This window comes from Entelurus aequoreus, linkage group LG11 (assembly GCF_033978785.1).
Source record: "Entelurus aequoreus isolate RoL-2023_Sb linkage group LG11, RoL_Eaeq_v1.1, whole genome shotgun sequence".
NCBI classification, from domain to species: domain Eukaryota; kingdom Metazoa; phylum Chordata; class Actinopteri; order Syngnathiformes; family Syngnathidae; genus Entelurus; species Entelurus aequoreus.
In genome coordinates this window covers 47492382-47504862 of record NC_084741.1, presented here as the reverse complement: position 1 = coordinate 47504862, position 12481 = coordinate 47492382, and the positions used below count along the sequence as shown (strand labels likewise).

General features: G+C 40.4%; 2 protein-coding genes across 4 annotated transcripts in view; one reads left to right on the top strand and one right to left on the bottom strand.

Annotated features, from left to right (window-relative positions):
• The first annotated feature begins 306 nt into the window (after window positions 1-306).
• LOC133660184 (uncharacterized) lies at window positions 307-1529 on the top strand. Of its 3 annotated transcripts, XM_062063422.1 has the most exons (3): window positions 307-637; window positions 754-881; window positions 945-1529. In XM_062063422.1, exons 1-3 carry the CDS (start codon window positions 360-362, stop codon window positions 1157-1159), a joined length of 621 nt encoding a protein of 206 aa, XP_061919406.1. In that variant the 5' UTR covers window positions 307-359; the 3' UTR covers window positions 1160-1529. The 3 variants fall into 3 exon arrangements, with proteins under 3 accessions (XP_061919406.1, XP_061919407.1, XP_061919404.1); XM_062063423.1 differs by having other exon boundaries at window positions 754-1529; XM_062063420.1 differs by having other exon boundaries at window positions 307-881.
• A 2639-nt stretch (window positions 1530-4168) lies between these two features.
• Window positions 4169-12481, bottom strand: part of LOC133660183 (adenylate cyclase type 2-like) — an 83829-nt gene continuing 75516 nt past the window's right edge. Inside the window, exons 10-16 of the mRNA XM_062063419.1 lie at window positions 9792-9924; window positions 9551-9727; window positions 9417-9460; window positions 9153-9233; window positions 8986-9055; window positions 8398-8495; window positions 4169-4454 (exon numbers count right to left, since the gene is read on the bottom strand). Of these exons, the coding sequence (XP_061919403.1) occupies window positions 4355-4454; window positions 8398-8495; window positions 8986-9055; window positions 9153-9233; window positions 9417-9460; window positions 9551-9727; window positions 9792-9924 (703 nt within the window). The 3' untranslated portion in view covers window positions 4169-4354. The remainder of the gene's footprint in view (window positions 4455-8397; window positions 8496-8985; window positions 9056-9152; window positions 9234-9416; window positions 9461-9550; window positions 9728-9791; window positions 9925-12481) is intronic.

The following is a 12481-nucleotide window of genomic DNA, read 5'->3' as shown; positions in this document are numbered from 1 at the left end:
TGCCTGAGGAAGCCAAGCACCCCTGTATCCTCCCCAAAGATGCTCATATCTCAACTCTCATCCTGAGACACATTCACGAACACACTGGACACAGTGGTAGGAACCACATACTTTCTGAGCTCCGAAAGAAATACTGGGTGGTAAAGGGAAACTCCGCAGCCAGAAAGGTGATTTCAAAGTGTGTTGTGTGTCGACGTGTGAGAGGAAAAACAGGAGAGCAAAAAATGGCAAGTTTACCCCAAGAGAGAATCCTCCCTGACCTCCCTCCCTTTACTTATGTCGGGTTAGACTACTTTGGCCCAATCACAGTTAAAAGAGGGAGGAGCCTAGTCAAAAGGTATGGGGCCCTCTTTACCTGTATGAGCAGTAGAGCGGTGCATTTGGAGGTAGCCTACACACTAGATACTGACTCATGCATCCATGCTATAAGGAGGTTTGTCTGTAGGAGAGGACAAGTTAAGCACATTCGATCCGACAATGGCACTAACCTGGTGGGAGCTCAAGCTGAGCTCAAAAAGGCCCTGAGTTCACTAGATGACCGGAAAATCCAAGGCTCCCTTCTCTCTGAGGGAATTCAGTGGACATTCAATCCACCCGCAGCCTCCCACCACGGTGGAGTCTGGGAGAGGCTCATCAGGTCTGTCAGACAGGTACTCAACTCTACTCTCCACCAACAAATCATTGATGATGAGGGCCTGCACACCATCTTTTGCGAGGCAGAGGCAATCCTCAACAGTCGTCCCCTCTCCACAGTCTCCCCAGATCCACAGGACTTAGAGCCGCTGACCCCAAACCACATTCTCCTTCTAAAAACTCAACCCATCATTCCCCCTGGCACCTTCGAGAAAAGGGATCTCTACGCCAGGCGCCGCTGGAAACAGGTCCAGTATATGGCTGACCTTTTCTGGCACAGATGGACAAGGGAGTATCTGGCGCTTCTGCAGGAAAGACAGAAATGGACCCAAGTGAGGAACAACCTGCAGCCAGGAGATGTGGTCCTGGTGGTCGACCCCACAGCCCCACGGGGCTCCTGGCCATTGGGCAGAATACTGGAGACTCGGCCAGATGGAGGAGGCCTGGTCCGGTCAGTCAAGCTCCAAACAAAGACTTCAGTCATCGAAAGGCCTATCACCAAGCTGTGCCGCGTCCTGGAGGCTGAGGGCTGACTGGTCAGTCATGGAGACCAGACCACAAGACACGCACAAGGGACGTAATGTATATACTTTATTTTCTCTCAAGGCTTTGCCTTTTGTTTGTTTATTATGGAATAGGCTCCTTTTTTTTGCATTAAATTAATGAATGTGATTGAGTCTGTAAAGATCAATCAGGGGCCGGTGTGTAGGAGCCAAATAGAGAGCCATACTTGAATCTATGTTTATATTGTTATTTTTGAGTGATTGATTTGTGTATGTCAGTGTGCACCGTTTGCAGGTGGTGAAAAGTTCCCACGCAGGCCTATAAGGGGCAGGAGTGCGCTGGGCGCGTGATTGACAGTCGGGCACCAGCATACCGTCTTTGACCTCACCTGTCTGTAGACCTCACCTGTCTGTAGACCTCAGCTTTATATAAGCTACAATTTATTTTGTTTCCCAAATATTCTGTTACTTGATTATTGTAAATAAAACAATCTTCAATTGCGCTGCTGGATCAGTTTGAATTAGTGGATGGAAAGCGGGAAAAGGAAGAATACGTGACAAGGAAGGCTGTGTATGGTGTGAGTCAGACAAGATGCCCGCGCCACAAGTGGAACAAACATTTGAAACAAAGGGGTTATAGGAACAATCACTTTCAGTGTTTTATGCCACTTCATATATATATATATATATATATATATACATATATATATATATATATATATATATATATATATATATATATATATATATATATATATATATATATATATATATATATATATATATATATATATATATATATATATATATATATATATATATATATATATATATATATATATATTAGCAATTTTTTGTTTTGTTTATTTTTTAGCCATTTTTATGCTTGGAAAGGCTAAATTTAGGACCAATATTTGAAGCCTGAAGTGGCAAGGGCTGACTGTATGGAAAAATGAAAAGATAATTAAAATAAAAAATGAAACATTTTTATATTTGATGTAGCTCTGCAAGTGAATCTCATTACATTGTGACCGTACACCTAATTAAAATGTGTAAATAGTTAGTAGTTATCGCAAAATGCATTATTTTTTCACAAAAAAAATTAGAAGGTCAGCCAATGTTACCAATAGTGTTTAAGAAACAAATTTAACCAATACAGTACATGTTTTAATTGGTCACAAAGTAGCTTTGTAAAAATTGCCGTTTGGCTTCAATAAAACGGCAGTCATGGCTGTTAATAAATAAAGAATGTCCTGCGCGATAAGCATCTTTAAGAATGGAAAGATTTAAAAACAGATGTTATGGTTAACTTATTCAGCGTTCGTACAGCATGAAAAACCTGGAAGTCACGACATTTTTAAATGATTTTTCCAGGTCCTGAAAAAGTTATGGGAAATAATAATTTTTCCAAAGTTTTGGAAAAGTAATGGATATATATCTAGAGCTTTATTAATCCAAGCATTATAAATGTGTCATAGTGAGATGTAAATTGCTACGGGCCGTTGTATTTTGGTGGTGGGAAATATGTATTCAGTCTAGTCCGTGTGGACATTCGAGGGTAACTGCCTGCATGCCCACTAGCGAGTTACATCTATTAGCGAAGTGACGAGGATTATAAAATGCCAACGAAGTGCATCTTCAATAATACATGGCTTTTTAAGGATTAATACATATTGTGGCTGGCAAAAGACACTGACCTGAAATGCAAGCTGTAAAGTAAAATATTTGCCATTGCAAATATGGGCAGGGCAGCGCTGGTTTGTCACTTGAAGAGGTTATAAGCACAAAATTGTAGCCACAGTTGCTTGGAGAAGATGCAAATATAATATATATATATATATATATATATATATATATATATATATATATATATATATATATATATATATATATATATATATATATATATATATATGTATAAATATAAGCATGTGCAATGTGATTTTTCAAGACTATTACTGTTCTGGGGCGCTATTGTGCGTCTTTATTTAGCACGTCTGCAATCTTCGGCTGTGGGAAAAGAGGGGATTGCGCTGCAAAGACACCTGTACATATCGAAAATCCATCATCTTACGTGTTTGTGTCAACATATTTGGACTGTAAGGAATAAATAAAAAAATTGACACATCAGTTATCATTTATTCAGCAATATAATTGCATAATCTTATAGCTGCTGGCCGACTTAACGGGCTGATTAAAACCAAACCAAATGATGCATTTTGGTGTCTGCTGACGATTTTTTATTTTTATTTTTTATTTTTTAATGGCATTTGTTTTTTAATTCAGGAAATGTACTATTGTATTACATCTCCTTGCAGCGTGCATTTTCTTGCGTTTGGATCATTCCAGACACATGAATGCAATCTGGTGTTGTGATGGTCCAACGCCTCCCTGCAGAATGCGCTGACAGTGCGCTAAAAGTAGTTTATTTTGTTTGTAGACTGTGATTACATATTGTAGAATAAAATATAGATGTGTGCTGTTTGTTCGACAACAAGTTGGAGAGCATGATAACATGAATGTAGTGTTTCCATGCGCACCGAATGCCCGTAGTACATTCAAAAACCTCATGTAAATAGGAAATCTGTGCCGCTTTTGCACTTCTTATCAGTTGTACACGCAGTCTTAGTATATCACTCGCAACACGCCCACTTATGTTTAACAATAATGAGTTTTCGGTGGTACCACTGAGATAAAATTATTTGTTTTGGTCTTGAAAATTCAGTAAAACATTTTGGAGAAGTAATGGAAAACCACTGATTAAAAAGTACACAAACCCTGTACATTGAGTGAAATAATATGCTTTTCAAAACATTGCTTTTGTAACATAATGTTGTCCTTCTACTGCGTGCATGTGTATTAGCGGGAGGTAACTAACACGGTTTTAACAGGAAGCGGTATCTGCTGCAAACAGCACCTTTTAAAAGGCTGTTGATTTATATGCATGGTGCGCTACTTAGCAAGGTGAGATTGTCTCCCTCAAAAGCACAAACAAAATCCGTAGCTTGTACAAGCTCCCAAAGAAAGTGGCCTCGTTAAATCTTCTAGGGTTAGTTTTGGCCTCAAGGTTACACCAGAGTGGCAGTTACACCATTTAGACAATTACAGGATTTTCAAACTGACCCGAGGGCATTTGCGATGCTAAAGTGTGATGAGAATTAAGTACAGAAGTGTCCAATTAATAGAATATGCAGATGGACAGCGGTTAGAAATAACCTTTATACGCCACTCACCAGGAAGTGTCCGATGAAACATACGAAGACAATCAGGGAAAGGATAAAGAATGCCATACCAAAGGATATCCCCAAGATTGCAGTCCTGGAAAAAAAAAGTAGTCTTTTAATCTTTTTAAAGAAAATAAAATAACAAATGTATTCAAAAGACCACAATGTTAGACGATGTTAGACACTAGTGTTAAACAATGCTAAAGAGTCGTATCATAATCATACGGTTCATGCATTTCTGCGTGAGCTTGCACACAATTTTGGGTGTCTCTGTTCGTGGGGTTTTGGAGTATTTTTTTTTTTTTTAGATAGCTATGGTGTAACGTCACAGTGAGGTGGACGTAATTGTGTGGTCATTCTTGGACATGCTGTGTCGGCAATCCTCCTCCCTCTTTGCTGAGCGAGACTGCTGCTGCTGGAGCTTCTGTATATTACTTCTCCTTTCATGCCTTCCCGCCTGATGTATATCTACAAAACAAATACTATGTATACTTCCGTGTTAATTTGTCCAGGACATTTGGGCCACTACGAAATGGGATTAGCTGCTGAACATCCGCGGAAAAAGACAGCAACATTACATTTTGGTTTAAAAAAACACAAAAAAAGGTACATGTATATGTATAGTACTATTTTGAGCTAATAAAGGCATGCACACAACAACACCTGTGTGCGACACGCAGTGACATAAATGCTGGTAAAAACAGCTTTTTTTTATAGAACTCTTAATCATAATTGTAGCATGTGCAAGTGTACCTAATGTTGTGACCAGGTGAATCTAATGTTTATAAAGTTTATTTACGATCTTTTCTGAAAATAAAATAGTGTTGACGTTTTCCTTCAAGATATATATTTTGAAAAGATTGATTCTGATACTTTTGGAGAGGGCGGGCCGTGGTTTCATTTGCAATCTGTGAACATCTCCATGGAAAAATATCTTGCAGACCGACTTAAAAAACAGACAGTGGAACAAAATGTTGGCAAAATTTACACAAAAGCATATCTAATACATATTATCTAGCCCAGTGCTTCCTAATGATACAGCCAGGGCCCATTGTTGGGCCGCAAGCACCCTCTGGAGGGCCACCAAATAATATCTGTTCCTCAGCTGTGACCTGTACTGGCCGCAAGAACACTTTTCCACCATTTATGGCACTAATGACAATCTCAAACAAACAGAAGAAGTCTAGAGCTGAAGTCATGGAGAAGTTCCTAAGTGAAAAAAATATGAATAATGTGGCAATTTAGATAAGAAACATATTCATTATTGATATAGTTTATTTGTTTTAGCACAAAATAATTGTATGTGAATTTAGTTTTAATCAGTTATTTGTAAGTCCCTTCTTATGGAGTATATTTGGTTAGTACTTTACATTTTTTTCAAATCAGCCTGACCTAAGCCTAAGGCTAATTGTCACGGTCCGGGCACACGTCAGTGCGCATTAATGTGTGCGCTGCGCTGGGCGCACCTCCAGGAGCACGCCAGGCGCGTGCCAGTCTGGCTGCAGCAAGCAGCTGCAATCAATCGCCGGCAATCAACACACCTGAAGCTGATGATGAGACCTGCCTTCATAAGCCGGCACAACCTGCTATCCCGCGCCAGAACGTAGTTTCCTGTTCAGTACAGTAAGCCGATACGTCAAGCTCTATGCGCACTTTTTGCTCTCTGTGTTTTCTCCCCCGTCTTGTTCATTGTCTCGTGTCCTCCTTGTCGCCTCTCTGCAGCCTGCCTTCGTTCCCACGTCACAAGCTGTGTAGACTCCCCGCGTTCCCTTTGGTTCCCTGGCTGCATCTTGGATCGCGACCTCCCGCCTGGCCACAGACTTTTGACGCCTCGCTATTGCCCCGACTCCCTGCCTGTGCTCACGGACCTACGAGTCTGCCTCGCCCGGTAACACACAACAGTTAATTCACACACATAGTCACACCATACACTTTTGGATGGTCCCCGTACTAGCACCTGCTTCTACGCTGGTCTCCGAACCGGCACCAGCTCCAAGGCTGGTCCCCGTACCAGCACCCGCTCCAAGACTGGTCTCCAAACCAGGACCTGCTCCAAGACTGGTCCCCGAAGCAGCACCCGCTCCAAGACTGGTCTCCAAACCAGCACCCGCTCCAAGACTGGTTTCCGAACCAGCACCTGCTCCAAGACTGGTCCCCGAACCAGCACCCGCTCCAAGACTGGTCCCTGAACCAGCACCCGATCCCAGACTGGTCCCCTTACAAGCACCCAGACTGGTCCCCATACCAGCACCCAGACTGGTCCCCGTACCAGCACCCAGACTGGTTACCGTACCAGCACCCAGACTGGTTACCGTACCAGCATCCAGACTAGTCCCCGTACCAGCACCCAGACTGGTTCCCGTACCAGCACCCAGACTGGTTCCCGTACCAGCACCCAGACTGGTTGCCGTACCAGCACCCAGACTGGTCTCCATGCCAGCACCATGGCCAGCTCCTCAGCCAGCTGCTTCATCTCTGGCTCTGACGACATCGTACTCCTCGTCTTTGACTCTGACGACATCGTCCTCCTCGTCTCTGACTCCGATGACATCGTCCTCCTCGTTTCTAGCTCCGACGACATCGTCGTCCTCGTCTCGGACTCCGACGACATCCTCCTCCTCGTCTCTGGCGGACCTTTCCACAGCGCCGCCATCCTCATCGTCTCCAGTATCGTCGCCCCCGCGACCTACGGCTGGCCGGCCGCACAGGCGGCCATCAGGCACCCACACGCGGCACCCTCTGTGGCCATTGCATAGACGCTTTTTGTGCCAACAGCAGCGATGCCCAGGACAGAGACGTGGAACTCGTAGACTGCTGTGGTTCTGGCGCCACTCGCGTCCGCCTTCCCGAAGGCCAAGACGGTGGCCGTTCCTTGGTCGCCGGCTACCAGGGTTGTCCTCGGTGGATTCGGGGACACTTGGGCCGGCGACCCACCACCAGTTCTCCCCTTCACCCTCCCTTGACTCTTGATCTCTGTGTTCTTCTGGTTCCAGTTTTAGGAAATCTGGAATCTGTCCATAGGAGGTGGGTACTGTCACGGTCCGGTGATGTGCGCATTCATGTGTGCGCTGCGCTGGGCGCACCTCCAGGAGCATGCCTGGCGCGTGCCATTCCGGCTGCAGCAAGCAGCTGCAATCAATCGCCGGCAATCAACACACCTGAAGCTGATGATGAGACCTGCCTTCATAAGCCGGTACAACTTGCTATCCCGCACCAAAACGTAGTTTCCTGTTCAGCACAGTAAGCCGATACATCAAGCTCTATGTGCACTCTTTGCTCTCTGTGTTTTGTCCCCCGTCGTGTTCATTGTCTCGTGTCCTCCTTGCTGCCTCTCTGCAGCCTGCCTTCGTTCCCACGTCACGAGCTGTGTGTCGTCTCCCCGCGTTCCCTTTGGTTCCCTGGCTACATCTTGGATCTCGACCTCTTGCCTGGACACAGATTTTTGACGCCTCGCTATTGCCCCGACGAGCCTGCCTCACCCCTATTGGACTTCCGCGCCTCTCGCGCAGCACTACCGGTAACACACAACAGTTAATTCACGCACATAGTCACACCATACACTTTTGGATTTTGGATATTAATATTTCTTATTTATATACTGTATATTGTTTATATATATAAATAAAGAGAGCTAATACGGCATCCCTGTTGTCTGTGCTGTCTCCTTCCTCCTGTACACATAACATCCATCCATCCATCCTGTGTTAAATAAATAATACTATTTTAATCAACACATGGTTTTATATGGACAAGGTTGTTAACCTGTTAAACCGTGAGTAAGTCAGATATAATTATTGAATATGATTGAAATGTAGAGTAAGATTACTAATTCAATGTTAATATTTTAGCGGGCCATGGTCCCCTCTGTACTGGAAAAGTGTGCCCTGAGGTCAAAAAGGTTAAGAATCCCTGCTATAGACCACAAAAAAGTGCTTTAAATGTCAATCAAAATCATTACAGATATGGTACCTCTAAAAGGTCAAGAAAATGAGTTGACAACAATATTTTTCTGTATACAACATAAGAAATATACTTACTTTGGCAAGACAAGAATCTGCACAATGAAAATGCAGGAAAAGATGAGACAGGCGCAGGTGACATAATATTTGAAGGCTGGCAAGATTGTTGTTCTGTACTAAATAGACAAAAAAGAGACACAAGTGTACAAAACATCCAGAAAAAAACACAAAAGCAATGTTAATTTACAGCTGGGGTAGGGAACCGCGAGCCAGATGTGGTTCTTTAGATGACTGCATCTAGCTGGCAGATAAATCTTAACACCCTAAAACATTCTCACATCTGAAACATATCAAACCCAACCTACAATCATGTTTAACGGATGGACGCTTCAACGTCTGCTTGAACCTTAACATCACCAAGTATCAACCAGACTACAAACCATCAGCAAAACAATGCAGCACCAGACTCATTATACTCTAAAATTATTTGTCTTAAAAAGGCATACACTTAGTTGTATTCAGTGTTAAAAAAATCATAACTCTCATGGAAATACTGTACATTTTCAAATATGTGGGTTTCATGGCTCTCTCAGCCAAAAAGGTTCCAGAATACTGATCGAAACAAGGTTTCATAATGTTCTTGTAACGACCAGTACTGCTCCTTACCTCCTTTTCCAAGGACTTGTTGTGAAAGAACAATGATATTCTTTTGATGTCCTCAGACTTGAGCCACTGCCTGCATAAATCCAGTCAATTTGGATATAATTAGGATAGTTTCCAAACATTACAACAGCAATGATAAAACAATAAAGTATTCATACTATTTTCCTTACTTTTGTGAATTTATGCCATCAAAGGTTCTGATCATTCTTTCATTAAGCTCCTCCTCAAACCGTTTCTTCTGAGACTTTGTCCTTTTAACAAGTGTGGAAAGAGACAGAATATTTTAATTTGACTCAAGATTCGTCATGCATATCAAAGCAGGCAGCAGAAGTCATGAGTTATTAGAAATTGTGTTGCCTTTCACAGTACTGTCATGGGGAAGGGATAATCGAGTCAAAGTAAAAGATCCTGGAGCAGTGAAGTAAAAAACATGCCTTTCTGATCTCCTCTGGAAATGATACTGTCCCATTGGCACGTCCTAAACAGACAACGGAGATGAGAAATTACAAGCTTGCCCATCACTTCAAATGGCAACAAATACATTGTAAATGTAGTGAATGTTACACACAGCTGTGTTGATCTTTCCATTCTCGTTGGTCATGCTGTCCCTGTGGTGCAGGTTGGCAAAAGGCTTGGCTGCACCCCAGGATTCCAGATAACGGGTCATCCTAACAGAGGCTCTCATCTTTGCTCCATCCAGAGTATGTCTGGGCCTGTAGTGATGCTGCGGACTGCGCCGCTCCACCTGGACACAGTCAGCATTTTAGTTCCATCGTTAACAAACTCTTATTAAAAACATGCTTCATTACCTTTGGGTTAATAACCAGATATGTGATGACTCCATGTTCTTTCAGATATGGATCTCTCTCTTGTCCATCCCCATCTTCTACCTTGTAGGCACCATTTAAGTGCTCTAGTGTGACTGAAGTGATGTGCACTCGCCTAAGAATAAATCATTTGAAAATTACCAATTGATCCAGTTTTTTGTGAATAATAAAATTCAATTTATTATGTTCCTCTGTAAGCAGTGACCAGATCCAGACACAGTGAAACATCCAGTGTGTCCAAAATTTTAAAATACTCTATATACAAGAGTTAGGGCTGTCAATCAGTTAGAATATTTAATCAGATTGTGTCCATAGGTAACTAAGCTTTTTTCTCCATTATATATATATATATATATATCTATCTATATATATATCTATATCTATATATGTATATATATATATATATATAATATATATATATATATATATATATATATATATATATATATATATATATATATATATATATATATATATATATAGATAGATATATATATATATATATATATATATATATATATATATATATATAGATATATATATATACATTTTGATTATAGCTGTCAAACTATTAAAATATCAAATCACGTTTTGTCTATAGTTAACTTATAATTAATAACGAATAATGGCATATATAAGTTTTTAAACAGTAAGTGTATCTTATGAAAATGTACACCTAACATGGGACTGAACCATTTTTTTTTTGACAGCTCAACACAAAATGAAGACACAAGACACAACATTTACCAACTGGGGACTAATTGAGTCCTAAAATGCTCTCTCCTCTCCCGTTTTGAAATATATATGATTTTTTTTTTAAAAATAAGGCTGTAAAACGATTAACATATTTAATCATGATTAATTTGTCTATAGCTATCTCATAATTAATCACAATTAATTGCGAATATAATTTTTTTTTTAATCTTTAATAAGCGTACCTTTTTAAAATGTACACCTAACATGGACTGGATAATTATTTGATTTATACAAATGTTTGTTTTTTAAACATTACAGTATGCTTTTATTAACAGTGCAACACAAAATGGTCACAAACAAACATACACACACACACAAACACAAACTCAAGACATTTTCTACCTGGGGGTCTAATTCCGTCCTTTTGTGCTCTTTCGTTCTCCTAATGTGAAATATTTACATAAAGGGGCTGTGAAACTATTACCATATGTAATTGCGATTAATCATGTTTTGTCTATAGTTAACTCATAATTAATTACGATAAATCACAAATATATTATAATATATATTTAATAGATGTACCTCATTAAAAGGTACACCTATCATTGGACTCGACAATTAGTTGTATTTATGCAAATTTTTATTAAACATGCTTTTTTAACGGCTCAACACACACACACACACACCTACCAGCGCAGTCATGTTTTGCTTTATTGTGGGGTTAACAAAAAGAAGCCCAAATAAGCAATCACACGTTCAAAAACAAGCATGGGGCAGGTGGTCCCTTGTTCCCTGGGCACCGCACTTGCTGGTTTGGGTTGGGCTCTCTGGGTGGCTGGGGCCACACTATGGCTCTCGCACACACTGGGAGGCAAATATATTGTACATACAAATTCACATACATACTCACATACACACAATTATTAGTACGTAGAGTATATACACACATACGTATATTCATTCATTATTACATACATATGCGCACACATCGGTACTTACCCACACACATAGATACCTAGGCCCCACATACATACACAAATACAGTACATACATACACACTCACGGTACATACATCCACACGCACATTCACTGTACAAACATATACACATACTGTACATATACAAGCACATATGCATTCATACAGTCATGCATATAATAACGTTTCATCACATATATATTAACATTGTTCCCCTACGGAAAACTGGGTAAAACAATGCTTAATACTGTTTGTATAACAATCTACAAGGTTAATACAGTTCGCTTCTTTTTTGTTCCCTACATTTCTCTGCTTTCTTTTGTAATTCAAGTTATCATTACATATATGCATTGTTGCATTTGAACAATTGTATTGTTGAAAATAGAGATAATTATTGTTATTATACACTATCAATAGTGTTATTTCTATTGGTATTTGTATTGCTCCATTTGTAATGCAATAATGTTCATTCTCATTTCTGTTATTAACATTTACTTCACTAACTGCTACTTTGCTATCACTTTTCGTATCATATTTCATATGAAGTTGCTTGTTTTACGTTGCCTTGGCAACTCTGCTGCTGCTAGCAGCTCGGAACTCCGGTGATAACTCACAGCGACAACAGATGGAAATAACTTTGTTCTTTTAGAGAAAGCGACCTGCCAGGGCTTCGAGGTTAAACTTAACTTCAATTGATATGTTTCTTTCAATTTAACATCAGGCGGACTGTGGATCACACAAGACGCACAATAATCACACAACAACAAAAAACTTTTTGGTAACTTGTTATTATTGCGTTAACTTTGACAGCAATAATAATATAATTACAATATAGTATATCATCCTATATCAAGGGATTCTGTTTTTGATTTTGCTTTTGGGGGATTTTTTTGAATTGCGATCACAGATGGATAAGCACTGGCAATGAGTTTGATCGATTATTATCAGATTACTAATTTCAAGGTTAAACTGCATCACAAACATAGGCTAAAAGAAGGCA